The sequence below is a fragment of the Pan paniscus genome, chromosome 2 (genome assembly GCF_029289425.2).
Source record: "Pan paniscus chromosome 2, NHGRI_mPanPan1-v2.0_pri, whole genome shotgun sequence".
In the NCBI taxonomy this organism is placed as follows: domain Eukaryota; kingdom Metazoa; phylum Chordata; class Mammalia; order Primates; family Hominidae; genus Pan; species Pan paniscus.
In genome coordinates this window covers 141,546,361-141,561,349 of record NC_085926.1, presented here as the reverse complement: position 1 = coordinate 141,561,349, position 14,989 = coordinate 141,546,361, and the positions used below count along the sequence as shown (strand labels likewise).

At 38.1% G+C, this 14,989-nt stretch overlaps 1 protein-coding gene across 2 annotated transcripts in view; it reads left to right on the top strand.

Moving 5' to 3' along the window:
• Positions 1-14,989, top strand: part of SLC9A9 (solute carrier family 9 member A9) — a 582,632-nt gene that overhangs the window by 190,990 nt on the left and 376,653 nt on the right. For both annotated transcript variants that reach the window (XM_003826509.4, XM_055110591.2), the window contains one exon: positions 3,145-3,250. In XM_003826509.4, coding sequence (XP_003826557.1) covers positions 3,145-3,250 — 106 coding nt within the window. The remainder of the gene's footprint in view (positions 1-3,144; positions 3,251-14,989) is intronic.

Sequence of the window (14,989 nt, the reverse complement as noted above, 5' to 3'; positions counted from 1 at the left end):
TAAAGTAAGTTAAAGACAAAATGACCAAATTTTCTTATAAAATCAAAGGTTTAAGAAATCAGATTGCATCTTTTCCCCTTCCTATCCACACGATGTCCAGAGTGTTTTCCTCTTGTGGTCCCAAGAACTCTCATTTACGTGGGCATTGACTTTTAGTCCTGCCTTGGACCTAGGTTATCTTTACCAGCCTTGCAAGGTGTGGGCAGAGCTGGTATGTGCATGTCCACAGCTGTCCCAGAGATTCTCTCCTGGGGAGGTGCTGCAGAGAGTCTTGGACATTGCGTGTAAGATTGAGCCCTGCCAGGGAGCTAATTAAATGAGTTTTTTAAAAGCTCCAAGCTCAGCAGCAGAGTGGGTGGCTAATTTCCTGACTCACCTATTTGACTCATTTGTGTTCCCAGCAAAATACTCCCTCTTGTAGGACACACTGTCTAGCTTTATTTCAAAACTATTCCATTTCTTCACAGGGTAGACAAGAATGTGCAAAGTAACAGTTTTCTCTTTTGTGTGGGACATCGTTTATGAAACAGAGTTCAGTTCTTTGTTCAAAAGGAATTGTGGGAATGTCAGAGCAGTTATGAACAAAACTGGATATTCAATTAAAAGCCTTTCCTCTTAAAAGCTCAAAGCTTTCGTTAGACAGGTGTAGAGTCTTCCCCATAGGGCAGAGGGGCTCCATAAGTGGGGAGATGGGGTAAGGGCCTTTCATTCCTTTTCCTGGGCCTAGGAAACCTCCATGGAAGTGGAGATGGGCTGCAAGTCATCTTCAGAGCTTGATGATACAAATGAACAGCTACAGAGACTAAAGTTAACAATAGAGAGGCCATGATAGAATGTTCTAGTTAAAAAAAAATGTTACTTTTATTCCACAAGATCCTAGCCAAAGGAAAATGTTGCTAACCAAACCCCATTGTAACTTTTTTGTTTTGGGTAGATGCAGTGTCTTAACTCTATCCAAAAAGGAGAAAGAGATTACTTAGCAGAAGTGTTTGCTTGTTCCCTCCCACCAACTGCAACGTCTAAAAGTTGTGGCAAATGTTAACAGCTGCATGCTAGTAAAAAGCAGATCTCTGCCATTTTACCTATCATGATTAATAGGACCTATTCAGCTAGAATAATAAAATTGATTCTATGCCTGATAAAATGGGATCTGGCCAATTGTCATGTCAATTCATATGGCATTTTCTTTCTTTTTTTGGATTTTGCAGTAGCTTCTTTAAAAACACTTTTTAATTGACAAGAACTGTATATATTATGTACACAGCATAATTTTTTGAAATATGCATATCTTGCAGAATAGCTAAATCAGGCTAATTAATATATGTATTACCTCGCATGCTTTTGTCATTGTACTGAGAACACTTAAAATCTGCTCTCTCAGCAATTTTCAAGTGTACAATACATTGCTATTAAATATAGTCACATGTTGTACAATAGATCAAAATCCAGAGTCATTCCTTGCTGCCTCTCAAGCACCAACACCCACCAATTTTCCATCTCAAATATCTCTGGGGTGCTGTCACCTCTGCTATATCTTCCTTGATGTTCTCTCTTATTCGTTCACTCATTAAAGGCTTACTATGTCGTATCATCACTGTGCTAAGGGCTTGTGGCACACAGAGAAGATGAAAACCAGTGAGGTATATTTGTGAAGTACAAAGCACAGTGGTCATTGGTCTATTAGAACCCAGGACAGTGAACATGTAAGAGTTTGGGAGCATGAATCCAGGCCTCTTCCTGTCCTGGTACAACTCATCTCTTACTGAAATTGTTGGGAAAGCCTCCAGCCATGTGTCCATTCTGCCCTCTGCCCTTCTGCCTGAGCTTTATTTCCAAAGTTCAGATTGTGTCATCTCTCTTATTAAAACCCTTCATGACTCCCTATTATGAAAGAACAAGCTCCAAACTTCTTAATCCTACTTATAAAACCTTCAAATTCAACTTGACTGTCTTGCTTTTATTTCCTCATAGCAATGTTTTGTACAACACAGTTACTAACCTCACCGCCCATGAAATAGGAAAGGAAAAACAGAATTAAAAATACCCATTCTGTCTTAGACATTTGCCATCAATATCGTTTTCAACCTCCCTCTTTCCCCCTTGGCAATTAATTCAATGGATCATTTTCCTAATGATTGCTGTTCACACTCTGCTTAACTGTTTTAAATATCAAGATATTGAATAGTTTTGATGAACACAGATAATCAGTGTGTGATTATTGACTGCCCTAATGTACTCACAGAGGCTCGATACAAGAACATGGCATATAGTAGTAGGTCATGCAGCAGGCAACCAGAAACAAATCCTCATGTCCTGTTCTTAAGAACATTGAGTCCATCTTCACGGGTGAGTGTGATCTCAGGACAGAATGAGACCCAGGTGGAACTGTGTCTCCCTTCACAGGAGTAGGCCATTGCAACAACATTTATTCATTTATTCATTCACTCATTCATTTAGTCATTCATGCATCAAGCAGTTACTGAGTATGGTCTAACACCATGTGTCCAAAGATGAACCCCATTTCCAGGGAGCTCCCAGTCCTTTCTGTGGTAAGTTCAGTGATTTGATCCAAATGCTGGGATCCAGAAAGGAGTGAGCCAGGTCTCTGCTGAGGCAGTTGAAGGGTTGGGAGGGGGACAGTTGAAAGGTTCTTAAAGAATGAAAAAAATGAGTCCTTGGTAGCAAGAGGTGTGTGTGTGTGTGCGTATGTGTGTGTGTGTGTGTGTATTTAAGGAATACGAGGATGGTAGCAAGTGGATGAGGAAGGAATTGCTGCCATAGTAGAAGGAATCAAAATGCAAAGGTAGTTAAGAAACTACACAGTGTGTTTGGGAAATTATGGCAAGTTCAGTGTGACTTGAGAAAGGCAGCAAAGAGGGCAGAGGGAGATGAGGCTAGAGGGTAAGCAAGGTGCAGATTGTAGGGTACTTGTACTTTGGAGCTCAAATTTTCTCTTTAAGCAGTAGGGAGCCAAGAGAAGCCTCTTAAGCATCAGATATTTTTTGAATAAAGGTCTGGTGTTAGTATAGTCGTTGGATTTGAGAAGATGAGCATTTAATTAATGTTTTTGAGCGGTGACCATAGCCAAGGAAAACTCCATGCCTGCATCCCAGCTAACCTGCATGTTTGTGTGTGTCTTCCTAGTGACAGTGCTGGCCATTTTCCATGAACTGCACGTCGACCCTGACCTGTACACACTCTTGTTTGGAGAGAGTGTGTTGAATGATGCAGTGGCCATAGTCCTTACATAGTAAGTACCAGAACTTGGCCTATGTTTCTTTAATCATGTGAAATATGCTTTCACTTGTATCTTTTCTCTATGTCACAGAGATACGGGCAGTCTCTAGCTTTTTTCAAGGAATTGTTATCACAGAAAATCTCCATAATGGGCACAATTCATTAGGCATCTAATTTCTAATACTATTAATGGGTTTTATGTTTCCAGCTTATTACAAGATACTACCTAGAGGGTAACTTATTTTTCTCAGTGCATATATTTAGCTGATTCACTTAAGGTTCCTAAAATGCACATAAATGAGCTTTTTTCATTTCAAATCAATATCATTTAATTTTTTGCCTTATATAAGTCACTTTCCAGATAATAGTCTAATAGAAACCCTTGTGTTTATGGGCAGATTGGCAGATTGAAGCCAGAACTTAAGGGTCAGAATACTCTTTATTTCTCAATGCAAAGGTAATGCTGTATAGGAATGCATACATCTTTAAAACATCACATGATGGATGAAACTGATGGAGCTTCAGCTCAGCACCAGTGCAATTTCCCTTTGTGCTGGAAGGATTTTAGGGTGGGGGGATGAGAGCCAGTGCTCTTTCCTTACCTCCCCTTTAGACACTTACCATTTATATTTAATAAATGCCACTTCAGTGGCTTTCACTATGTCAGAGGTCTCTTCTTGGTTTTAGATTAAGACCAACATTTTGGGCAACTGTCAGATATCCCAAAGGAAAGTCAATATCTGATAATTCAATGTGACAAAAAGATTCTATTCTGGGTGTTAATTACTTCGAATGCAGTTTAAAATGTACTGTGAAGTAACAAAAGATTGTTAAAGTCAGATCTCACAGAGGGGAGTAAGAAATGACAGAGCAGCACTACTCTTTTTTTTCTTTCTTTTTGCCAGTTGACATTTCTTAAGGCTGCTGCCCCAAAGTTGACAGTGAATTCAACAATTTTCAAGTGTGTCTCCAAATATACTTATATTTCACCTGGCCACAGAGAAGTGTCTTTCCTGCTTTAAAGGAAAATATCAGTGAGTGCAAATTAAGAGCAAAAGCCATGGGCAGATTCACAAATGCTAAAGGATGCTTTTAAAGAAACACCAAGAACAATTAATTAGGACATCAGGAATCCCTGTCCAAGAAATACTAGCATTAAAAGAACATTTGGAGTAAAACTCTTTAAAAATCTGCTGAGTTCCTCATTTTTACTGCCTGAGCTGCCAAGTTGGAAAAGGCCAAGCAAAGCAAAACCACTAAAGTGCAAATGAGCTTGGGAAAGAATCATGCCGACACAACCAGGGAAGGTTTGGCCTTTCTGCTTTCAGGACTACCATTCACAGTAGTTTTCCATTAAAAATGCAGACTCTAAGAATAAATGTTGATGCTGTTGAGCACCAACCTGGGAGCATTTGAAATAGTCCATGTAGTATCTTCTCAGGTCAATATATGGTTGGTATTGCAGGTGCCTCTCCTACCTCTCTACCCATGTCTTCATAATGTCTTAATAAAAGAAGATGTGTTTCGCACCATGGCAAGAGCTCTTCCTTTCTAGGAATGAGACGTTGCCATTCTAGCTGAAATCTTGTGCTCCTCAGCTTCGGTAATTCTGGTATCGTACAGTGATCCCAGTGAGCTCCAATGTAAAATAAAGGGTAATCCTAAGTAAAAACATTTGACTTCCAAAGCTTACATATTCGAATACCAGCTCTTTCCTTCCATGAGCTCTGCTGAGTGGTCTATAGCTCTGCCATGTCCTGGTCCAGGCTGTCTACCAGTGCTGTCTGCTCCTCACCATTTCCTCCTTTTTGCACATTTCCATGTGCCATTCTCTTCACTTATTCTCACTTGCTCATTTGCTTCTTAAACTTAATTTATAGCACACATACTATTCTCTTTGTACATCTATTTACACACACGTATTTCCTCTCCTTGCAATGCCTTATCTCCACACACTCTCTGCCAACCATTTTCTGGTTCCCTTAGGAAAGCCATATTTGCATATCATTTAAAGGTTTTCTATGGCTTTCAGTCTAAAAATTCAAACATTGCATCTCCGTTTTTCTTTCTCTTCACACTAAACCATGTATAGCACCCTGACACAACTCTCTGAGTGGTATCTCGATGCCTTTGAACAAAGCTCACTCCTCCTGGGTTGCCCTCTTCAGCTCCTGGTTCTGCCTAATCAAGTCTTTCAACTCTTCCTTCAGTCTCCTTCTTTGGGAACCACCAGCCCATGGGCTGAGCTTCTGCTTCACCCCTGCACAGCATTGGATTTACATATATATTTGCCTTTCTAGATAGCAACTTTTTGAAAACAGACTCTATGTACTTGAAGTGTGTCTTAGAAGAACAAATGAAAATCTCTTTTGTGTTGTCCCTCTCTTAGTTCCATCTTTGCGTGATTTTGAAGTTTAAGAACAGTGATAGAGTTATTCTTGTGTCATGGAAAAAAAAGTTTTCCATTTTGATGTGAAACCCAATTATTAATGACTATAGCCCTTGGCCAAGCCCCCAGAGCCCCTCTGAAATAGCCACATACTTTTATTTACCTTCCCATCTTCTGCCAGCAAACCTCCTTGCTTAAGAACCATCTTTTTCAGTTTTAGTATTTTTACACTTTTAATAGTATTGTAGCAATACTGTGCTCTAGTATTTAGCCACATTTTAGATTAAAGCAGCTTTTCTTTGCTAATATAAGAAGCCTATTATTAATTATAATACTGTTGCTTAGGTTAAATGTGCTCTGAATTTCAGATACCTAACATAATTAAATTTGATGGCCACAACTCTTGTACGTAGCAGCAGGTGATGGGTGCTATATCATGCTCTTGTGATTTACAATGATCCAGAATTGTTTGTGCTAAAATGCAAATAACTTTATTTAACATAAAAGTTTTGAAGTTAGCTTGTCCCTAACCCATACTCTTATTTCAAGCATAAAGGGAATATCATGCTCAAACATGTATGCATACTGCCTCACAAATGAATTCCACATGATAGATTTGCATTTCTAAATGTTATTTAATAGGCTATTGAAGGAAGGCAAAAGATATATGGAAGAGATCTCAAGGAGTGTGTGTTTTTGAACCCTGAACAAAAATCTTAATTTCAGAGGCAGCATGGTAGAGTAGAAAGAAGCCTAGGTTAAGAGTCAGAAGATCTGGTGTCAAGATTGCCACTAATTAACTGTGCAATTACTACAGTTGACAGGAAACCAGCCCAAACTGAGGTCAACAAAAAGAGAATCTGTATTAGCTGATGTAACTGAACACCAGTAATAGAAATGGCTTAGTCAAGGATCCAGTGAAATGAACAGGAATCTTTCTTCGCTCAACTTCATGGTTAGCGCCCTCTTCTGGTTACAAGACGGCTGCCAGCATTTCCCAGGGCTGTCTCTTCAGGAGATTTGACGAAGAATTTTTGTTCCACCATTCCCAGACTAAATTTTAGTAACTTTCATAGATTCTGATGCAGTTTATCTTGGAATAATCACTATGGTCAGTATAAGGTACAGCATTTATTGGCTCGGGTCTAAGTCACCTGCTCCGTGAGTTCAAGGGTATATAATCAGCTTCGTTGGAAGCACATGAGCTGAGACTGGAGAAAGGTTGAATTATTGCTCAGGTAATACCGCCGTGATAAAGGAAAAGTGGATGCTGGATAGAAACACAACAAAACAAAACCTAGATCGGGGTCCTCAACCCCCAGGCTGTGGACCGGCACTGGTCTGTGGCCTGTTAGGAACTGGGCCACACAGCAGGAGGTGAGCAGTGGGCCAGTGAGCAGTACTGCCTGAGCTCCGCCTCTGTGAGATCAGCGGCGGCATTAGATTCTCCTAGCAGCGCAAACCCTATTGTGAACTGCGCATGTGAGGGATCTAGGTTGCGCACTCCTTATGAGCGTCTAATGCCTGAGGAATGCCTTTCATCCCGAAGCCATCCCCTCCCCCAATCCGTGGAAAAATCGCCTTCCACGAAACAGTTCCCTGGTGCCGAAAAGTCTGGGGACTGCTGACCTAGATGACCACTACAGTGATTTTGTATGGCCATAAACTCCCTATGCTAATTTCTTGATCTAGAAAATGTGAGAATAGTTGTTCTATATACATTACAAAATTATTCTGAGTAATAAATAAAGTAATATGGTTGTAAAGGCCCTGTAATCTACATAGCCTATGCTATATAAATATAAATATAATTTCTACCCTTATTTATATCAATATCTTTCATTCTACTTACAGAGATCTCTCTGGTTTTATTAAAATTACTAAAGATAAATCTGCTGCTAGTGAACATTTCTTCATAAATATGGCATTTTATGATCCAGGAAACTTAGAGAATAACCATTTTTACACGTGATTTCCTCTACTAGGAATGAATCACTTAGTTAAGACATACTGTCTAAAGTTGATAAATCAAAAAATAGAGGTTGAAGTATTAATATGTTACTTAAAGTTATAAAGGTGCTCACAACCAAAACTGATATTACTTGTGGAAGTTAAGCAGAAAAAAGGAGAAAAAAAGGAAGGGAGAAGCTAACTAAAATTTTGCATCTGGCATACTAGGAAACGAACAGATGCTATGTGGAGTTGCTAAGCCAAGAAATGAAAATGTATGCGTATTGTTAAGAGTCATAGAATAACAATCAGAAAAAATAAAGACATAAATGGTTAAAATCAGATACCTTGGCTGTGTAGGATCACGATATAGGCAAAGGATGAAAAATAATTTAACTCTTTATTTTATACTCTTCTATGCAGTATGAATGTTTTTAATGTGTTTGAATTATATTTACTTATATATTCTTCTTCAGGTGATCAAGATATCAAAAGCAGAAACAATAAAATAAAAGCCCATTTGTTTGATGGCAATAGAGTCAAGCAATCCTAGCAGGCAAAAACCCACTACAAAAAAATTAAATGATGAATGATAAACCAAGGGAAGCATTTTCAACACACGTGTTGATCAGTTCATAGTCTTTGTAATATACATGATAAATTGTTAATCTCATCACTATACCTAGTTCATTATTTACGTTACCTTGGGCAAGTTACTCAATCCCCCTGTGCCTTGGCAGATTCATTTGTAAAATAAAGACAGTAATAGCACTTACCTCACAGGATGGGATTAAACATAAAACACCTAAATCAGGGCCTGGTGCGTCATGCTCAATACACATTAAATGTTAGCTGTTGCTGTTACTCCTATCATCAAAGACCAATAATAAAAGGTAAGCATAATAGAAAAATGGACAAATGATATAAATAGTTAATAAACAAAAGAAGAAACATAAATGGACAACAGCTATACTAAATAAGATCAGCTTTACTAATAATGAAGTAAAACAAATTAAACCAACAATGGAGTATTATTTTTACCTGGCAAATATTTAAATCTTCAGGACTCAAAAAAGAATAATCATACTTGGAGTAAGTCAGGGTTTGGGAATTGAGAACCCTCCTATATGATTGGTGAAAAAGGAAAGTGATAAAACTTTTACAAAGGCAGTATTTACTGAGCCATTAGAATTTGTGAATCATTTGATCCAGCAATTTTGTTTCTAGAAATTTATTCTAAGAAGTAATTATGGGCATGTGCAATAGTCTCTCCATGGAGATGAGTGCATTGATTTGAGCAAGAAGTTGTGCACAATGGTTACTAGTTGGTTGAGTGAATTATAGCATATTAATATCATGGAACCCTATGAAGTCATTTGAAAAATAATAAAGAAAAATTATATTGATGGGAAAAGATATTCACAATACATTTTTAAGTAAACAGGAAATTTAATATATAATATTTATATTTAATAACTATCAAATAAGAAAATTTAATATATAATAAGATCTAGCTTGGTTAAAAATTCACAGCCAAATTTATATGTGCAAATGCACCTAAAATTATATATTATATATACTAACATACATTATATGTATTATATATGAATATAATTATATATTATTAAATTTTATATATTTTATTATACCTGTATATATAAATAACATATAACATTTGTATTATTTATATATAAATTACATGGAGTCAGAAGTGTTATGTGGAATCACAAGTGATTTTTATTTTTTTCTTTTGGCTTGCATATATTTACCAAAATAGAGCAAACTACTTATGATAGACTCTGGTCCCAAAAATCCCCATTAACATACTTAATAATTGGCAATGTTCATTTAAGTGCAGATTGCACAGAGGTAGAAGTCTGAAATTCTTTTTCTACCCATGATAGAAGAGAAAGAGGATGTTGGATGTTTTGGGCCATTTATCTGCAAAACAGAAATACTGCCATTGTTGTACTGAAACCTACTCGTAAAATAATTCCACAGTGTGCAAATGCCTCCAGGTTTTCTTAGAGATAAAATAAGTATCTCATTAAACAGCTGACTCTTGGATGACAATAAATACATACTACATGTCTTTATTCCCTGTTAAGTAAATGCTTATAAGGAAATTCGATGTCGTCAATTATTTAAAAAGATGAAGAAATGGAGCACCAATTTTGTCTTTTTAAATGAGACTGTTATGCTGCAGAGAAGTTCTTGCTGGATAATGTCATTTAAAGTGTGATACCAGTGAACGCTTGGCACTTTGAGTGGCATTTTGAAAGACTACATTTCTTACCGCCCATGTATCTTGAGGGAAATTTAATATGGAAGGTAATTGGATGGCTATAAGACTCAAGCAACCGTGGAACTGAGGGGAGCCTTGAACTATCATCCAACCATTCAAGAGAAATGTACTGAGGATCAGTATGTGCCAGACATTATGCCAAGTGTTGGTGACAAAGACTGGATGGGCATAGCCACTCATCTCGGCCCTCAATAACTCCTCACTGAAGTAGGCAAACAATATCTATAAAGGGATTTAATATGCGTAACAAAACCTCACCCTAGAAACCATTTCAGAAAATAGCTTACATGTATAGGGTTTGGTTATAAAAATATATTCCTAAAATAATTCCATTTTTTCTCTTGGTAACATCATCTTGAAGTAGATTTCGAGTTCCTTAAAGGCAAATTTTCTCCATCCCTCACAACACATAGGCAATTATTTGGTAGGTTCTCCAATAACTACTGAATGAATGAGTTCATAGACCCCTTCAGAAGCAGATGGGGAGACGTTTTATAATACTAATCATTAAAACCTCTTCCAGAGATAGATATTTAATGTTCATTCTGCTTCTTCCAACTATTTGAGAAGCCTTGTTAGAAACCCTCATTAGTGCTCCTCCAATTTGACCCATAGTTGTAAACACAGTGATAAGAAGCTGTCCCCTTTTGATCAGAATTAACTGAAACTGTTATCACAACCAGAGGTGTATTTCTCATGAATCTGCTTAACTTAAGAACAAGTTTCTTATGTCTTGACACATCTTTCTGAAGGTAATTCACTTTGATATTTGCCTTGAAAACTGATAATCAGCATGAAACTCATTTATTTTGATGCCTGTCTAGATACTGGGGTGATACATAATTAAAAAAAAAAAAAAGTTATGGCTGTTTTTGCTTAAGGACTCCTTGTCCTGGGAGTCAATTTCATGCTGACTTCATTTTTCAGACACCAGGTGGCATCACATGGCAGGAATGGCAAGGCCACCCTGGGATCTTTAAAGAGAAGCTGGGAAGCAGTGCTCAGCTGAATTCCAGTTTTAAGTTGTGTGCTCGGTGTGCTGCCCACACCCCTGCCTGCTGCTGCTGTCTTGTTTGTTTTTCTCTCATTCCTGTTCCCTGGTTCCTGACTCTGGCATCTCCCCTACCCTACCTCTTAATGTCCCTGTTCAGATTACTGGGACTTGACCTTGGTTATATTCTGTGACTCTGTCTTTTGTCTCACAGATGAGATCTGACATTCACTGGCAGCGTCTCCAGAACTCAACCCCGTAACTTAGAACTTGCTTTGCTCATGTCAAGTCATGCGTGACAAATTGGCCTACCAAAAATAAATAAAAGAAATCCATGTGGATGGTTTCTTATCTCAGTTCCAATGTACTTTAATTTATTGGTATATAAGTCAGATGCAAGTGATGAAAGTGACAGAAACCCAATTCAAATTAGCTTCAGCAAAATTTGTCCACTGGCCTGTTTAACAGGGATTGAGCTGACTCTGGACATGCCAGGCTTAAGACTTCAAACATGGCTGTCTATCCGTTCTTTTTCTCTCTTGGCCCCGATTGTCTCTGAGTGCTAGCCTCATTCTTTCATGGTGCAGATAGATAGCTTACTCTAGAAAGCAGGAGAAGTTGACTAATGGCATCTCCAGGCTTACTTTTTTTTTTTTTTTTAGCTCAAAATAACATTTCATTCTCCCAATATTTGCATATCAGTCACAAAGACTCTGTTTGCCTCTGCTTGTATCAGAAGATCACCCATAAGCCAATCACATAATACTCAAAGGGAATTAAACAAGGTCACTGGTCAGATCTGAGTCACATTCCCATCCCTGTGACCAGTGACATGGAATCCATTATTGGAAGAAAGTGGTTGGAGGACAAGTAAGAATAATAACAACCATATTTCATGATCCTAGAATGTTCAGAACATGGTGGATTAAAATGACAGATCCTATGCACTAAAAACTCAAAGAAAGGCTTTATTTTAAAAAGCGAACATTACTAAATGTAGAGTTGATTTTGAAGGAGAGAAAAGGAAATTCTCCAAGTGTGAGAAACAAGAGAAAAATCACAGCAAGAGTGGGAAGCTGCCACTGTCAGTGGCCATGTGATTTTATATAGCATATACTGCCCAGAGGTTTTGTAGCTGGAATCCCATTTCCATGTGGAAATCAGAACCCTGTCTAAACGTTCACTCATGGTAATACAACTTGAGCAAAGCTCTTTGAATAGGGCCTGCAATTTCAAAGTGTTCCTTCAGTCACATAGACTGTGTAGAGCAGCCTTAAGAAATAGCAACGAAACTTGCCATCTATCTGGAATTTGAGAAATCAAAATCTCTAGCCTGGGCAGTTGTGATACAGGAAATGTAAGCCAATAAATTAACATGGAGAGTTTTCAGGACTATTGAAACAACTGTCACAGCCGTATCCCCTCTTCCTATTTCCAAATACACTGAAACTGCCCTGAGGTGATACTTTCACATCCCAGGTACATAGAAATCCCACTTTTAAAAAACAGAATCTTTTCTGAAAATGAGCTCACAATAAAAAATGTACAGGCCGCAAGAAGAATAACTCCACCATGTTGAGCAAAGGAAGGAAAGAAAGGAGATAAGCAAAACAAAAGTAAATCAGAAGAACAAGCACCCTAAGGAACTAAACAAAAATTACAAAAATATGAGAAAGATTATCAAATGAGCACACTAAAGAGACTAAAGAGGTAAACGGTGGAGTGGGGAAAAATTAGAAAAGAATGGTATAATAGGAAAAAAAGAACTTTTCAAAATGAAAAGTGCAAATATTGACATTAAAAACTAAAGGGAATGACATAAATGTCATATTAAACCCAGCGATGAAACAGAATATAAAGTTGGCAAATGGCCCAGCATGTAGTACAGATAAAAAATATGAAAGGCTAGTTAAGAGATATGGAGGATAGCACTTTTTAAAAATCCAGAATTCATCAATAAAAATTTCAAAAGGAGAAACTAAAGAGAATTGAATTGTGGCAATATTTTGAAGGGATAATGGTTGATAATTTTCCAAAATTAAAGAGATAAATTGAAGCATCACATTATGTCTAGAGCTGGATAAATTAACACTAATTCACATTCAAATACATTGCAGGTTTTAGGTTTATTTTGTTGTGTTTTTAATTTTAAAGAGTGTATTTGAGCAACAGAGATTTGTGAATCAGGCAGCTCCAGACCTCAAGTGGTTAAGCCTCCACCTAGAGGAGGGGAACAGCTTTATAAGATATTTGAGGAAGCAAGACAAAGAAAATATTTGATTGATTATTGTTGTGAAATGTGAGATCATCAAAGAGAAAGAAGAAATTTTAAAAGCAACCAGAGAGGAGAGATGGTTTATTTCCAATAAGGATTACTTACACTTACTTACAATTTGGATGGCAATAGTTTTCTCATTGGCAACAATAGCTGCTTAGCTGCTAGAGGATAGAGGAATAATAGGTTCAAAGTACTGCAGGAAATTTATTGACAGCCCAGGTTCTAAATTCAACTAAAATGTCATTTAAGAATAAGATTAAATACATTTTCAGGTACTTCATCACTTATCAATGATAGAACTTCTGAAGAATATTATTGAGTAGAAATAGGAAACTAAACTCAGAATAAGGGAGAAGCAAGGAGAATTGAGCAGAGAAATTGGTAGAAACATTCATAAATCTCATAAGGCATGACTATGACAATAATAGTGATGATAGTTAATGGGAGTGGCGGGCAAAATAAGTTAGAAACGATTACTCATAATCCACTACAATATTCAAAGACAGGGGACACTGAAAGGTCGTAGAGGGAGAAATAATGTGTATAGAGAAAGTGGGGGAAAAGTGGAGACACAGCAAAAGACCTGTTTATTAGAGCAATGCAATTTTCACTCCAATAGCTACCTTCACCAGAATGCTTCTCAAAATGATGCAAAAGACCGCGACAACAGGCCGGGCACAGTGGCTCACGCCTGTAATCCCAGCACTTTGGGAGGCCAAGGCGGGCGGATCACGAGGTCAGGAGATCGAGACCATCCTGGCTAACACGGTGAAACCCCATCTCTACTAAAAATACAAAAAATTAGCCGGGCATGGTGGCAGGCGCCTGTAGTCCCAGCTACTCGGGAGGCTGAAGCAGGAGAATGGCATGAACCCGGGAGGCAGAGCTTGCAGTGAGCCAAGATTGCGCCACTGCACTCCAGCCTGGGCAACAGAGCAAGACTCTGTCTCAAAAAAAAAAAAAAAAAAAAAAAAAAAAAAAAAAAAAAGACTGTGACAACAGATAATTCTTTTTAATTTGGTAAGGAAATGCTGAAATCAATTTATATCTGCTATGAGACTGTAGGTAGCCCTTAACAATTTCAGACTGTGCAAAAAATTACCTATTTATTAGGAAACTGGTAAAGTATCTTCCTTGGGGCCCCTCCATTTTTCTCTCCAGAATTTTAGGCTCTCTTCTTTGTGGCTTTGGTGTTTCCAATTGTGGACATGTCATGTTCTCTCTGGAACCTTTCTTCATCTTTCACTTTGTCTTCCTAGTTTCTCTTACTCTGTTCTGACATCCTCGTGTTCTCGTATTGTCAGATTTACAACCCACCTAGGAATCCACCTGTTCAGTTCTCTCCAGTTTCTGGGGAGAAGTTATCTCTGTGGGTGGTACACAAGGGACATTTTCTGCCATGTCAGCTGTTGTTATGCTGTGTAATGGAGATGCTCTAAAAAATCTTTCTTTATGTGCACAGGTGACTTTGAGATGATTTTTCTAGGCAACAAATCAGTTTTATTTTGTTTTGTTTTTGAGACAAGGTCTCACTCTGCTGCCCAGGCTGTAATGCAGTGGCACGATCTCGGCTCACTGCAACCTACACCTCCCAGGTTCAAGGGATCCTCCCACCTCAGCCTCCTGAGTAGCTGGGACCACAGACCACACCAGGCTAATTTTTGTATTTTTTGTAAAGACTGGGTTTCACCATGTTGCCTAGGCTGGTCTGGAATTCCTAGGCTCAAGCAATTGTCCCGCCTTGGCCTCCCAAAGTGCTGGGATTACAGTCTTGAGCCACCATGCCCAGCCTAAAACCAGTTTTGAGAGAAAGTTGGAGGAGGTAATTCTGTCTTCTGC